A 16,723-nucleotide genomic window follows, 5' to 3' on the forward strand; every position below is an offset into this window, starting at 1 on the left:
TGCTATACTTTTGTTATGGTTATATCTCTATTTTTTATCGTTATACTGAAGTTTTTTATTGTGTTTGCTGCCCAGAGTTGACTTGGTAAGAAGGGTGGCCATATACACTGAAATAAACAAATATGCACTCAAGGAATTCATGGCAATTATAGGCAATATGAACAAGAAGGAAAATGAGAAGAGAGGTAAAGCACAGCTAACTATATTGCTTGCTAAGAATACAAACTCAGGAATAGGAAGGCTTGTGGTGACAGAAAGGCGTGGAGACAGTTCAAGTAATCTGGATTTACTCACCTTTTAGCATCTTCACTGCAACTTTCTGGAGAGAGCCATCAGGCATTTTCAACTGACCCTCCCTGACAGATCCAAATTCCCCTAATAAATTGCAAAAAGAAAAAAAAAGAATATGGTAATTGAAAAAGCACAATGCAGCTAAAGCTTGTTTTAGGATAGTGAAGAGTAGTGTGCTTAGGTTAAAAGCTATGAAGATGAAAACTACTAAATGAGAGTTTCTTCCAATCAAATATCTTCTTCCATAGGAATTTGGTTTAGAACATTTTCTGAGAAGGAAAATAGAAAACATCACATTTGTACTGAAAATCTCCAGTTTTTTTTCCCTCCCAAGGAATACAGAAACACAGGAGTTGGTGGAAACTTAAGGTAATAAATAGCCAACTTATGCTGAAATCAATAGGACATAAAATTGTGTATCTATATTGTATTATCTAGATATTAAACCCTAAACACACAGAATGGAGGTTTGATAGAGTGCTAGTAAGAAACTACAGAAACAATCTTCCTAAATCTCTCCTGATCCTCCAAAAATATTTCTGCTGCCACAGCTCTTGTACTTCCCACTTCCCTATCAGCTTTCCTTCTATTCATTTCCTATAGCTTTCACACATTTTGTAAACACATTCTCCAGTTTCGCTTTAATGCTATTCTTCTTGGTTTTTTTCTAAATAAGTCTCTCATGTTCTTTGAAATGGTGAGCTCCTCGTGCCCTCGGAAATGCTTCTAATAATCCCAGTTTACAGGCATACCTGCATATTTAGTCCCAGATAATTCAAGTTGTCAACCTCAATGCTCTTCTAAAAGCACTGGTGGAATGATCAATATTCCCAATCTAAGACTCCAGTTCCTAGCCACATTCAGTAGTGACTGTTGCAGTTTAGACCTCTGCCATTTGGTGTGCCTGAATCCTTGGAAATCAGAGTATTTACAAATGAAAGTATAGGACTGGACTTAAAGTAAGTGCATTTTCTCTAGGTTTCGGTTGACTACTCACCCTTGCCTAGCATTCTTCCCAGAGTAAACTGTTGCTCCTGGATTAGGACATCTTTCAGTTTGGTCTTTAGTTCATCACTGATTCCTATACTGTCCACTGGATAAACAGAAGAAAACAAGGGCAACTTAAGCAAGAGTAAATCTAGCTTTAATCTCTATCCAGACTGATATATTTTTATTCCAAGATACAGTTAATGTTGAATAATTTAGAATGATCTTCCCCTTGCCTTGTGCCCTCAGATGTGTTAAATGACAACTCCCATAATCTCTGGCCAGCACAACCTTTGATGCCATGACTGGAAGATATGGGAGTTATAGTTAGATGCACTGAAGGGCAGCAGGTTGAGGAAGACTGAATGAGACTGTATGAAGAATGAACAAGCCAAAACAAAGAATTTATTTTGGAAAAAAATCACTATTACTCCCTAGGAAGTAATTATCGTCTTATAAAAGATAAAAAGCAACAAAGGTACAATAAAACTGCTTCTTTTCAGTGCTATAACATTTCAGAGTTTCCAACTATTTGGACTACTTCCCTTGAACGAAGAAAATAAGAGTTTAAAATCCAGCCATTCCCAACCTGGTCAGCTCCACTTAATAATTGGCAATTCTGGGAGTTGTAGTCTGGAGGAGTACAAGTGGAAAAAGACGGCTTTAAGCAATATCTGTGAATCAAGACAGCAATTTATGCTTCAGTCTGAAGACATAGCCATAGCTTTTATGATATAATCAAGCTCCAAACAGTAGCATGATATCTGAACTTTGATTTGAGATATAGTACAAAAGTGAATCATTGTTCAGAGTTTGCTCTTACTCAAGTTTATGTGAAAACAAGGCCTCTATTGTCAGTTGGATTAATACCCTAATAAATGTGTATAAGATAATCGTTTTACTTTTAAATAATTTGAGTCAGGATTCAGCTAAAAAGAAGCAGAATGAAAACAGGTCCTTCACAGCACTCTAATCCAACACTGTAGGACCTTCCCCCTGCAGAAGTCAATGGAACATGTATAGGTGCACTAATTTTGCATAAGGCATAGTATTGTTTAGTCTTCCACTTTAGGAAATGAGTACAGTATATTCATATCATCATCATCATTTCAGTACTATTAGAAAATAGATGGATGGAATTAGAGAACAACACTTTAGCTATGAGAATGGAAATACACTTGCTGAGGAAAAGAGTCATATATATTTTACCTACATGTTACTTCAATAAGCTGTGGGACTTCTCGGTTGAATGATCGCACTGCTCTAAAATGGACTACAGGATCACCTCCAACCACACTGCCAAAGGCTTGACTAAAAGGGAAAAAAAAAGCAAAGAACATCTCATGAAATGTGCATGTTGTTGTTGTTTATTTGTTTAGTTGCTTCCGACTCTTCGTGACTTCATGGACCAGCCCACGCCAGAGCTTCCTGTCGGTCGTCAACACCCCCAGCTCCCACAGGGACGAGTCCGTCACCTCTAGAATATCATCCATCCACCTTGCCCTTGGTCAGCCCCTCTTCCTTTTGCCTTCCACTCTCCCTAGCATCAGCACCTTCTCCAGGCTGTCCTGTCTTCTCATTATGTGGCCAAAGTATTTCAGTTTGGCCTTTAATACCATTCCCTCAAGTGAGCAGTCTGGCTTTATTTAAAATGTGCATAGAGTACCACAAAACCTAAGTTGACTTATGTGTACTTAATACAGACAAAAGCTAAGTACCTCTTTATCTTGACAACTATTTCTTTTTTCTGAGCAGTGCAAAGTATCAGAAGACCCAGGAAAACTCTTTCATACTTCCAGAAGGCTTCAGAAACAAAGAAGGTTGCAGTTACAGTAAGGGTGGGAAAGGGGTATTGCTCTAGAACTTGAACTACTGCTTCTTCTTGGCTATGCCACTATCTTCCTGTGGTTCCTTCTCTCCCAACCATCTCAGTGGCAAGGTGACACATAGTCACTGGCCTAGGGAAGTCTTGAAGCCAGTTCTACAAGTTGTGATCTGGAGTGCAGCTTTTTGCCCTGATCAGTCTTTCCATTCCACAAGCCAGGTAAGTTGGGATTGCAAGCCTTTTCCATACACACCTGTGTTTGTGTGTGTGTGTGTGTGTGTGTGTGTGTGACAAACTGAAAGAGAATACAAAATATACAAAATGAAAAAGAATTGCTTTACATGGTTAAAAGCTATGCTGGCTAGGAATTCTAGTGGTAATTCTGACACATCCAGGGGGCACCATTTTGAGGATCTCTGCACAGAGAGATGCAGAAATTACAATGGGGATAATAAACAACAAAAAGAAGACTTGTACCCAAATCGAGTTTCTTTTCTTCTTTTCCGTAGAAGGATTAGAGCCAAGGCAACTGCTGTAACCAGTGCAGTCAGAATTCCTAAAACCACAGGAACCCAGGATGTTCCATAAAGAGGCTGCCTTTGCCCCCCTGTATAGAAAATAAAATCTTTGTGAAAAAGCAAAAGATCATACTTAACATATAGACATTTTCATCCATGAAAGAGCTTTAGCTCTAGAAGGAGGTTCACTAGTCATATTCTAAATAACTCTGAAATGATGTAGCAGCAACAGCCAAAGCTGCTATTCTGCAAGATTTGATGTGGTACATCTCCATCTGGTCAGTTTCTGGGCCAGCCATCATTAGAACAGAAGGCTGAAATGCTATGCCTTTGGTTTGATCAATCTGCCTAATTTTGTTCTTAGGAGAAGGCCAGTTGTTCAAAGGTACAGCAGGAACAAGATGCTGAGTTTATCCCACAGTTATGTTCATAGGATTGCAAATAAACACAAGTGTAGGTTATACCGCACCAGCATAACATAACGAAGCACTGGCTGTGCATCAGACGGCTCAACAGTACTGAACCCTTTCCAGTCACAGGATATGGTTAATAATAATTTAAGAGTCCTGTAATGACAGACTATCAGGGAATATAATCCCTAAAAATATGTTGTTCAGATAGCAAGACACATAGCATGGGGCTACCTCATTCTGTCTTCATGTTAGAAGGAACAGGAGCATATGAGAAACTTTAGCATGTGCCAGAACAAACAAACAACAGAGAGAACGTCAAAATAGGAATGGAATGCTGCCAACACTAAGTTTTGCAGAAGCTTTATAAACTCCACGTTAGGATTCTTGCAACATACTTGCTACCCAGTGTGAATTTCCCAAACTTGTACAGTACAAAATGGAGAGATAAAGGGGTTGGTGGGAAGTCCTCAGCCCTTCTCCATTCTGGCTGCAGGAGCTCCAATTCCAATCAGGCCACTGTGGGTTTTTATAAACCCTAAAACCCAGGAACTCTTGGTCAACCAATCATCACTGAGGTGATCAGGATGCTCCCCAAAATGAACATTCAGACCAAAGCACAGCTGGATGTCATTTGTCTGGTGTCCAGTTGCAAGCTGATATGTAAAGAGAGATATCCACGGTTAACACTGGGCCGGAATTAGCATGCTGTGCAGACCCACTCCTTAAGTTGGAAAGGTTGCCTTATGTATACAAGATGTGGATGTAAGTGTGCAGCCCAATGAACACAGCAGTTATGTGGTTAAACAAAAGAAGTTGATCTGGGCAAAATGAAAAGTATTCTTGTCCATGAATGACTCTGACAACCACCTGACAAGGCAGGTGTCTATTTCCTCTCTATGTATATTTCACAGCATGACCTCCATTGTGTATGACTTCCCTCAGCCCTTTTTACTCTTAACATACTTTAAAGTTTTATTTGTCTGCATTTACACAGACATGCTGCTTCTTCCATTAAAACAGCACTTCTGTAGCAACTATTTAACGCAGATTTAAATCCAGCAAGAAACTTCACAAGCTTTTAGAAATGATCATGAATGATCCGCATGACAAATTTCCTCCAATAAACTCTGTAGAGAGAACTGTCTTTGAAGATGTTGCCCAGGATATTGCCAACTGCCTACTAATATGTGCTTGTGCCAGCATTTTTGTTGATTCCAAAACTGCAGGAATTTTTTTACAGGGTTTCTCTACCTTCCATTTCACCTGCATGAATATATTTTACCTGTGGCATACAAGACATACTGTATTGTGGAAATTTTGGAATCCTAGGATATTGCAAATCTTGAAACATCAGGAATAAAGAATGAAAAACACCTACAATGAAACCCACATATTTTTTGCCAATTTATAAGCATCCTAAATTAGGATTGAGAGCCAGCTGGTGTAGTGGGTAAGGCACCAGGCTAGAAACCAGGAGACCGTGAGTTCTAGTCCTGTCTTAGGCACAAAGCTAGCTGGGGGACCTTGGGCTAGTCACTCTCTCACAGCCCTAGGAAGGAGGCAATGGCAAGCCATTTCTGAAAAGCCTTGCCAAGAAAACTGCAGAGACTTGTCCAGGCTATCACCGAGAATTGGACATGATTGAGTGGATAAAAAAAATAGAATTATGGAGAAAGATTTGTAATGCTTGCTCATTATCAATCCATATTGCTTGGTAACATGCAACCAATTATCTGTGATGCAATTGTCCAACTAGCCTTTCTTGATGCCTTCACATGTGTCACTATACCTCTCAGATAGCCTAATGCTATGAGATACTTACTGCTATTCCGAACCATATTCAGCCTCATTCTCCTATAACTGCACACCATTTTCATAACAGATATTTGTATGCTTATTTCAATATTTTCCACAACATGTTGCTATCACAATAGTTCATATTATAATTATTCTTGTATTTTCACAGCAGTCTTCATCCTGGTAACCCATATCATTCACATCTAAATCTTAAAAAATTTACATGCTTTGAAATAATGTACCCAGCTGTGTTTCCACACAAAACATTTTAGCAAACTTTATATATTATCCCATGTTCTGTTGCAATCTATTTTTCCTATAGCTTCACTATACACTTATCATTTGATCTTCTGTTCTTTAAACTTTTCCAATTTCCATCTGAGCTATTATGCTTGAAAGCTAGAGGTAACACCTGTACTTAATCCTTGGCAACTCTGACTCCCTTTTTTAAGTCATGTGCATCATATCTTAAATTATGTACATTTAGGTCTGTGAGAAAAGAACAACCTTTGAGAGCATTTGAGAGACTGGCCATACCCAAAACACAACATATTTAATTTGTTCTTGATGGGCATGTGCTCTAACATAGAAAATAATTTTCTATTAACATATCCCAGTGTAAAACATAAGTATAACCTGTGTTGTGCTGCTTCCCTCATCCTTCCAGCCCCATAATTTAAATCAGAGGAAAAAGTGGTAATTCCTAGTATTACATTAGTAATTGAGGGCTAGAAATGGGGACTACATTTGGCATTTTCCTTGCCATCCCATTGGAGGTGTTGTTATGCAGATTCAAAGCACTGCATTGTATGTATCCTTATCTTCACTCCATGTTCTGGGTAGCTGTTTGAGGAAGAGCCTGGAGACTCTTAGCTTTCTACAGCCAACACGTACTCAGGCTTATAGGACACACCTGCAAATACAACATGCTTCCTTCAAAGAGGGGAGGACACAGGCAGCACAGAGGGTCACTTCTAAAACCAGGGCCATTGCAACAATTCACACAGAAGCCCAACCAATGGATTAAAGCACAATCAGCATGAAACACATGCTAGATCAGTCTTTTACAACCTGCTGCCCTCCAGTTGTGCTGGAGTTCAATTCTCATAGTGAGTGGGAATTATGGGAGTCAACACATCTGAAGGTTGGGGAAGACTGCCATGGACAGCACAGCAGCAGTGCTCACGGTGATAACAGTAAGAACATTCCAGATCATTCTCACAAATACTCAGGGACAGAGCACCATTGGACACAAACCTTCTTTCAGGTGGAGGGTGCTTCACATAAGATTGCAAGGAATGCCCTCAGAAAAATACTTGCAACTGCTTTTTAGAATTCTCTACACCCATATCCAGGGAAATACTAATACACTCAGCAGGTATATGGATGTATATATTTCTAGAAAATAAGTTTTATTATTGTCTGGCTGAGTCCTAAGACCAAGTTCCATTATTTTTATAGATCTACAGTTTTGTTCAGTCAGCAATTTTTTCCACAACAAACCTGGATTTTTCAAGCATTTATAAGCTTGGCCACATACTGTTAGGTGTGGCTGCTGTTTAGACACAAGAAGACTTAGGCAAAAGACAGCAAGCCCCAGAAATTGCCTGCATATGGGATGTGGCTAAAAGCAATTGTTTAAACGAAGGGTTATTATTTCTTATTCATGCTTTATTATCAGATTTTGGAAAACAAGTTACCATTCACAATTTAGTCAGTTCAAATGGTGCAGTAATTATTTTTCAAGATCAGCCTTTCTTAACTTGAATGCCTTAGGTAGTGAAATGTGATATTAGTGAATAAGAGAAGGAAGAGCCAATACATTTTATGACCAGGAAGAACTCAGACAAAACAGAAGTGGTAGTTAGGTAGGAACTGAGGCTCTCTAGTAGGAAAAATTGACTAAAGCCTTTAAGCAGTTGCATCATTTTGGTACTGTACTGCAAATACACTTAATCCTGTTTGAGGAAAAGTTTCAGACCTCTTTACAGAGAACAAATACCCTCCAGATATGTAACTTTCAATTCCCAGGTATCTCAACAATAGCCATGCTGTCTGAGGAATGTTGGGAACTAGTCTGCACATGTAAGGGTTAACGGTGACAGGCAGGAATCTCTTATGCTGTACTCCAGAGAAAGTGATTTTGTAAACAAGGGACATATGGCAGAAAGCAGCTACAAGGCTGTTGACTCAAAAAGGCAGGAGGAAGAGAGCCAGGGTTAAACCTGGGGTGATCATACATAAAGGGCAGGATTCTGGGGTGCTATTTGACAGAGAACTTCTTTGAATATACTGTATGGCTTCCTAATGCTCTGCAATAAATCTGCTTATGAAACCTTGTGTCTTCTTAGAAATACAGAGCAGGGAAGAATTTAATTACTGTACCTGGTATGAAGTTTCGATAATACACCTGGAGGATGCCCAGATGGGGGGAAAGTGTTTTAGACTTTAGTTATAAGCCAGTGTAAAATTGATAACGCTTATACCCACTAAAATCACTGGATTTTGCCATGTTACTTTTATGTTTTTATCTACTGTACTGTACTTTTATTATGGCTCTCACCTACAGTCTCTTAAATCATATTTTCTAACTGAATGGAAGGATTTATATTTGTATCCCTTTTTCTGCTAAGAAAAAAGTCCAATAGAGAGAAAGAGTTGATTTTAAGACAAAAATTACTCCAACTCGCAAGGCTTCTCTATATAATTTAAACCTAAGTGTTTTGTTTAAACTCCCATCTAGCAGAAAGCCTTGTGTAGAAAGATGAGCACAATTACCCGGTGGTAGGGGAAGCAGGGAGTAAAGCATAGTAAAAGAAGCTGAGGATTGTTTCCCCTGTGCAATGTTCTGTTTGTGCTTGCCACATGGATCCATTGGAGCTGAGCAAAGAGATGTAGATTTGCTAATACAGCATCTATAAATGATTCTGTTACTACAATCCTATAATGAAAGTAATGTTAGTATTCATAACTTTCATTTCATTTCATTTCACTTATTTATTTATTAAATTTTGCCACCGCCCATCTCCCCAGAAGAGCGGGACTCTAAGCTGTTTTCTAGCCTGGTCTACCTCAACTGGCTAACATCAGTCTTGCAAGTCTGAATGTGCTTCCCCCCTCCGTGCCTTTATCCTAAAGAGTACTAGGCAGGGTCAAGTCTGAAACATTTTCTCAAATTACATTTCTGTTTTGGACTCAGATTTCCCTTATCTGACTGGTGCCTTGGCTGCAGTTCTTCCTCCTGTTCCTCAAGGTTATTCTCACAACCTATTACAGGATACTTTTTTTTAATGGGCTGGTAGATATTTTAGGACAAAGATGAGCAACCTGTGGCCCTAAAGTTCCTTGTCTGTGCCCACTGGAGCACCCTCTGGTTATACTGATGAAAACCCACTTAGAGGCAGGAAATACATGAAAATTAAAGCACATCCCAAAATAGGCTTTAAAAAGATGGTGAAAGGTGAAAGGCCTCAAAATTACACCCCATTCCACAAACAAAAATCTCAGCCTGTTTGTCACTCCACCCAATGTGGTTCTTTAGTTCCCCTCAAATGTTGAATGTAGCTTTTAAACTATCAAAAACATGCTTTCCCTGGTTTGAGCAAACATAGGCATGCTGGAAACCCTGCAGGGAAACCCCTCAGGAAGAAATGAAAAATCACCTGTTTCCATTTGGAACACATTCCCCACTCCTCCATTTTTGTGTCCAAACTCTCTAATAATTAAATTACAATGTATAATTAAGTCTAAGATAATCTATTATAATTTAACTTACTACATTTTGGAGTATTTATAATTCAATAATTATAAATAATTGTTGGCATTCAAAAGATAAGCAATTAATGATAACTTCCTGTAATTCTTTTATAACTAAGAGCAAAAACTGTCAGATACCTTGATCTGGAAACCCTTATAACCCATTTGGGGAAAAAATATCTCAAATGCAGAAAACATTTCTATTAATCTAGGCCATATCATGTTCACAGATTCTTTCATTTTTAATAACACAGTAACACCAAACAATGGCAAGGGAGCCATCTGTATTATACTGCTCTTTTCCTTCATATGTCAAACTTTCCCTTACGTAGAAAATACTCCCAGCCAGTCCCTGCTTCTGCTAGATTGTCTGAAGCTGCTTGGTTCTCCTGTTCTCTTCTGTGAGAACATAATACATAAGCAGCTGGAAATATTGGGAAGAGCACAGTCAGAGGGATACAATGGTACCAGCTCCTGCACTGTTCCTCATCTGATGCACGGTATCAACAACAGCCCATTTTCCTCAAACACAAACATAACAGAAATGCTTCCTGCATCTGCAACTTACCTATTAAATCTTGGGATGTAAGCAGCAAGGGCTCACTCCAAGGTCCACAACCAGCTGAACTGAGTATACAGACCTTGATTATAAGGTCTTTCAAGGGATTCCACATAGAAAGGTTGGCTCTTGCTTCCTTCACAACCATTTCCCCCTACAATCAGAAAACCATAAATGATGCATCGCCATTCAAGTGACACTTGACCACTATTATTGTCCTGACTTAAGCAAAAAGCCACGCTGAGACAAGAAAATTGTCTCTAGTGTTTATTAACTGCTCTAGTAGACAGAAAATCCTACAAAACTGAAGGAGCGTGGGAAACCCAGACAGATAAATCCCAAAACTCAAGGTGGGTCTGCTCTGAGTTTCTTTGAAGGAGAGTTCAAAGTCTCTAAACTACGCATGTGTTTTCCCTCCTGGATAGGGGTCCCCTCCTGCTCACCATCTGTACTCGTAACAATTATCTTTGAATCAGAAAACCAGTTTCTTCCATTCCAAGCTATCTAGTAATCCTGGAACTTTCCCCCCCGCCTTTCCAAAAGACTGTGGCTTGGACTTACTTGCTTCAGCCATATGAAGTTATTGCTCTTCAGGCATCTTCTGTACAGCCCATGCTTGCCTGCACTGTATGGGTTGATATGCAAAGGCTATTCTATGGCAACTCAGAGCATAAATTCTTCTACCTTGTGCAGCTGGCTTGCAGACACTACCCATTTCCCCACCATTATGAAATTCACTGGTTTTCACTAAAATAAATTCTGTGGCTCAAAGCTTGGAAATCAAGACTCATGCGTATTCCTCTTCATACAGCTACATAGGAAGTACCTGTTGATCTGGTTTTACACCATGCCAAATTGAGACATTATTTATTGTGCAACTGCACTGTGTTCTCTGACCAGAGCTTACTTTGAATCTATGCAGGGATGGAATTACTGCACAAAATATTATTTTCTACTTTAGAAACAAAATGTCATCCATACAATAATGGAATAAATTTAATTCCATCATGATAGGAATTAAATCTTACTTCCCAGGTATCTCTTGCTTACTATTCCAGTTCACATATGATCAGTGTATGCTTGCCTGGGCTCCTTGATACCTAGATTGTTTGATGCTAATTAATGGATCTAATATTCCACCTTAGCAAACACATCTTCAGCTATGTACCAGCAAACTATTACAACTGTTACTAAAAGAAAGGAGTACTGTAGTAACAGTTAAAACCCTGATATGGTTGGATAAAAATACCTGACTAAAAGTGTTGGTAGACAACAACCATATCATTTCTAAGTTTAAAAACTTGGGCACAAAATACAATTTATATCTGCAATTAAAATTCACAAGAATCAGTAGCACTAGATATCAGAACAAGTTATCATCTCTCTCTCCTTGGTAAACAAGAGCATGTGAAGTAGGGCATCAAACTGGAAAGTTCCTGTGGAGGCAGACAAATCTTTAGTCTTGCTGACCTATTCCCTACACAATTTTTGCAGTCCAAACAGCAAACAGAATACGCATGTCTGATACTATGAAGACGCTGCAGTTAACAGAAGCCAGTCCCAAGCAGGATAACAGTAAGGCTTCCTGCATTCAGGTACACTTTAAAAGAACTTGCATTACCTCTTTAATCCCTAACATTTCCTGCTACCAACCATACTAGCAAGTCTATTCCTATCAGGGTTGCTAGTTTTTCATTTATACTCCCCAAGACTAAATCCAGGTCTGTCTGTGATTGTATGAGATATACTTATACAATGCAGTGTTATTATCATGGGGTCACATTTGAAATGCCTCCACTTTTTAATTTTTTCTTTTATTTTTTGAGGTGGGCATAATTCTCCAGCCTCAACCAACAGGTTGAAAAACCAGATGCAGAATAAATGCAGACGTGTACAATACACAAAGGTCACAAGCTGTCCTATTTGGATGATGCTCACTGCGAGACTGCACATGCCACACCATCACTCAAGGTGCATGCAATGAGCAGCAGCCAAATTTTTAGTGTGATAAATTTTGCAACTGCCACGGCAAAAACACAAACCCGTGAATACACATCCCACCAATGCAGAAACCTGCCTGCTCTTATTGGCAGGACATTCAAACCAAAATGCTTTTTTTAATCATTCAAATTATTATTTTATAGCACTCGCTGCCACAAGATGCAGTGAAATCTATTAGCCTTAACAGCTTTTTCAATTTATGAAGGACATTTACCACTGGTAATAAGGCCCCATGGGTTAATCAAACCTCTGTGTTCAAGCATCTAAGCATATTAGACAATCATTACTATATTTTCCTGCTTGACCACCAGCTAGCTAAAGGGTGATGGGAGTTGAAGTCCAAGCCATCTGAAGGCTACAAGGTTGGGTAACTTATTCTAAACAGACTTGGTTCTGCTCCTCCAAGAGCAAATACTTATGTTTCTCAGTTTATTACCTGAGTTACGTTATCTTGGCTCCACTCCAACCTGTATCCTAAGGCATTCTCCCCATACATTTCGGGAGCTACCGCTTCCCATTCCAAAATCAGGCAAGAATCTCTCTGGATAATATGTACATTTTGTGGAGTACAGTTTGGAGCTGTAATGGAATGAAAATCACATTATATGTTGTGCTGTTTAAAAGAGAAAGAGAGCTACTGAATGGTAAGCCTCCAGGTATGGAAAAGCCTTAGGAAATCCAGATATCCTACGTAATAATAATAATAATAATAATAATCTGATAGGTTCTACACAGCCCACTAAAACGTTTTCCATCTTTTCAGAAATAAGTTCTACAAACTGTGAGCAGTCAATTTTACTCTGATACTTGGAGGAACTATGAGCAGCTTCACATTTTCTAACTAACTATTCAGTAAAAAGCAACAACCACAAAGGTAGACGACCAGTTGCTCGAACCAGCCTTGAGTTTTGCATGCTCCTTGCAATTTTAGTTTAATCAGAAAGGCAATATATTTGTTCAATTACTCAGGAGAGTTGCTATTTTCCAAATGTTTTCTGATTCAACAGGGAAGAGTATCTTTTAAGAGCTCCAATGTACCCTAGCCCTCTCAGTCTTACCTAATCCCAAGGTCTGAAAATAGACCCAATCTGTAAAAGGAGAGCTGCCCATCTCGTTAGTGCACTGGATTTGGACACTGTAATTGGTGGCATGCTTCAAACCTGGTAAAGCCCTTGTAAAGGGAGGGACAGAGAAAACTTCAGTGACCACCTCATCCTCTTCTTGCAGCTCAGCCACCTGCTGGGAAAGGGATAAGGCAAAAACATAAACAGATTTATGGATTTCACATAAAATGTGTCAGTGAAGAAAGTCATAAATCCTTATGAGAGCTGCATCTAATAAATGATGTATTGTACATCATCTTGACTTCAGGCCCTGACATGCAGTGATGAATCCTTCAAACAGTTGAACCTTGTGAAACAGAAGAAAACTCTAGAATAACTCTTAATCAAAAGGTATTAGCATAATAATCATAGCAAACACGCAAAGACCAAAGATTTGAGACTAGAGTAATCCAGTATTTTGATAGCCACTGCCAACTTCTCATGGGCCTAATGGCACTCTTGATGAAGAGTTTCAGAAGCACATCCCGAACCGATTCCTCTCCCCACACCCCTTATAGATTCAGTAAAACTGCAACTAATGGCACTAATGGAAAAATGAGAAGTCTCTTATGTCCTACAACAGTTGTCAGATTGTGAGACCTCACAGCTGAGAATTCTGGGAATTGCAGTCATAACACCTCTGGAGGTTACCAAGAGGAGGAAAGCTGCTACATGAAAATAACCTTCCCATCCAGGTGCAGTTTTTATCTCTTTAGCTGACTGGGCTTTGTGCTTTGATTTCTTTTCATTTTACCAAGTTATTTTGCATATTTTTATTTATTCCATTTTTTCCCCCAGGAAAGCATCTGACATATATCTGCTTTCTTATTTTCAAGGGGAAACCTATTCAATTGTCTAAAAAATTACTGTTAAGAAAGTAGAAAGGGATAAAACACAATTATTATTTCACGTTGTGCGTGCACACATATCTTTATCCCAGCGTCCACTCCAGTGAAACAGACTCTATAGTCTGTATACCTCTGTATACATTATGGCCAGAGATGACTGTGGGTGAGCCTGCTTTTCATAATGGTGACTTTGCAAGAATGCATTCAGCTCTTTCCTCCAGCCCTAGAAGGATGACAAGCATTCATTTCCTGCCAGCCAGAGTTATGCAGGGACTGCTACATAGAAAGATGGCTTAGGGGGCAATAATGTTTACAAATAACAGCACATTTGCATTTCTTTGCTGTGATAGCTATCTTCTCCAGTTGGTCTTTTTATACTAGACCATGGTTGTCACATTAAACTTGACTGATCAGAGAGTGAAATGCCTCTTTGTTTTCCCCAGCATGGGACAGAAATGGCTGTAAAGCTTGGGAAAAAAAACCCCACTGTTTGAGAAGGTTGAAATCTGCTTCCCTCTCTGCTTCAGCAGTGGAAAAAGGTTGTGGGGAGGAGCCTGGAACTTAGAGAGATTAGCACTGTGTGCAGTGACGGATGGACGTGCACATTAGGAAGAATAGGCTGTACCGAGTACAAGCAGGCAGCATTCTAATGTGCAGGAGGAAATTCATTCTGATCTGTCAAGTGTCCCAAGAAAGCAGCAACAGACCTGGTGCAGGAAGGGTGAACAAAGCGTTGCGTGCAGGGAGTCAGGCTAATGCCATGACCTCAAAGGGCTCTTTGATTTCTTGAAAGACATAGGTAAGAGGGCATTCTGCATCTCTAATGAAACAGAATAAAACAGGCACACTACAGCCTCTCTCTGGTTGTTTATGCTTCCAAAGTTACAGTTTCCTTTGTCCCCCAGGACTGAGCATAAGCTGGGGCCAAAAGCACCTAGAGAAACTGCAGTTAGTCCACTGCCTTCATCACAGGACTGACTTGAATCTAAAAAACTCAAGGCTTTAAAAACAACCATTCTGGGGTTTTTTTAATCTCTTCCTTCTTCCCCAGTTCCTGCTTCTGTAACATCACTCCAAAACTCAAACACCTTGTTCTGTCAGCTTGATTAGTCCTAATCATAGTTGTGTCCATGCAGTCACCACAAATCAACCTTGTCTTAAGGGAGACATTATTTTTATCTTAAGCAATCACTCAAATATTTTAGAAGAGGTTTTTTTTTCCAATTTAAGAATACTGATAGTTATAACAACCCTCTGGAGGAGTCCAGGTTAGTTATATTAATCTACAGAGATGTCTGGTCATTTAGAATAAAGGGGCTTCAATCCTCAGCTGAAATCCTCATCTCTCCTTACAGATGCCCAGTTTGAAGAACCAAAGCCATAAAGAATTTGCAGTCCTGACCACATCTGTCCAGGCTGGCCCACGGCTTTCCTCAGCAAGAAATATTAAGCATATTATTTACCTCAGTAAAAATAGTATTTGTTTCAAGGATCGCAAAATTCCAGCCCAGTCATTTCTCTCATAGTCACAAGTAAACAGCTTCATACCAGACCAGTCCATCACCAGAACAAAGTGCAGGTGAAAACTATCCTTCCTGCTTCTAGTCCATTGTACCCCATGAAATTGCTGGAATTCTTTCATTAGCTCTTCTACAATAAATCTACTTAACCAATTTTTTGTGTCATTGGAAAGCTATTCTTGCAGTCTCTTGCCTAGCCAGTCAAGTCAGAAGGATCTCTACTCCTTCCCCATCATCTCAGCCACTACTGAAAAAAAGCCTTGCACTGACACCAATAGTTTTTTATTTTGTGATGCTAAATTAACAGAAGAAAAAGTACAGATACAAGTCACAGTTGAACAATTTAAGTTCAAAATTAATCATGATAATAATAAAAAAAGAAAAAGGCTTGAATATTTTCTTGGGGAAAAAAAAGCCTGCTTCTAGTGTGTGGGCAGGTGAGTTGCTGGGAAGGGAAGAGTTATTTTTTCCTTTGTCACAGACTGCAACTGCTCTTCAAAAACTGTCTATGCCTCAAAGAGGCATGAAAAACACCTTACCATGAGGACAATGGAAGGCTTTTCCAAACCTAATTGTTTGTGGTCAGCATCTTTAGCAGCAGTATCTACAACAAACCATGATGACCACAAAATGATGCCATGCATGTGTAAGGTTATCATGTTAATGCTGTAATTATGCATTTGCATTCCAATATCTGACACAAGTATATAAGTTGCAGTGATTGGTGGTCAACAGATCTAAATAAATAAATACATACATACATTTGTATGATGCCATCATCAAACACTTTTCATCATTTGCCCACCCTTCCTTCACTCAATGGTAAAACCTTTCAAGGCAATTTTCAAGTATCCAGAAAATAAACCCAGCAGAAATGTTCAATGCCCAAACAACAAGCTGTAAGAATATAGTATGCTTTATATTTCTTGCTGAGGAAAGCTGTGGGCCAGCCTGGACAGATGGGGTCAGGACTGCAAATGGGTTTGGTTCGTCAATCTGGGCATCTGTAAGGAGAGATGAGGATTTCAGCTGAAGACTGAAGATTACATAGAACGTAACTATCCAGTTTAAAAGTCTAGTAAGAGTTACATTCAGCAGCCCATTC

General features: G+C 39.3%; 1 protein-coding gene across 4 annotated transcripts in view; it reads right to left on the reverse strand.

The window, feature by feature from the left end:
- The window catches only part of TYRO3 (TYRO3 protein tyrosine kinase), a 73,137-nt gene that overhangs the window by 10,840 nt on the left and 45,574 nt on the right, over positions 1–16,723 (reverse strand). For 3 of the 4 annotated variants that reach the window (XM_063289932.1, XM_063289935.1, XM_063289934.1), the window contains exons 7-13: positions 13,206–13,386; positions 12,584–12,726; positions 10,156–10,300; positions 3,581–3,710; positions 2,492–2,589; positions 1,289–1,384; positions 295–375 (exon numbers count right to left, since the gene is read on the reverse strand). In XM_063289932.1, the coding sequence (XP_063146002.1) occupies positions 295–375; positions 1,289–1,384; positions 2,492–2,589; positions 3,581–3,710; positions 10,156–10,300; positions 12,584–12,726; positions 13,206–13,386 (874 nt within the window). The remainder of the gene's footprint in view (positions 1–294; positions 376–1,288; positions 1,385–2,491; positions 2,590–3,580; positions 3,711–10,155; positions 10,301–12,583; positions 12,727–13,205; positions 13,387–16,723) is intronic. The other variant, XM_063289933.1, reaches the window with a different exon arrangement.

Source organism: Candoia aspera, chromosome 1 (assembly GCF_035149785.1).
Source record: "Candoia aspera isolate rCanAsp1 chromosome 1, rCanAsp1.hap2, whole genome shotgun sequence".
NCBI lineage: Eukaryota > Metazoa > Chordata > Lepidosauria > Squamata > Boidae > Candoia > Candoia aspera.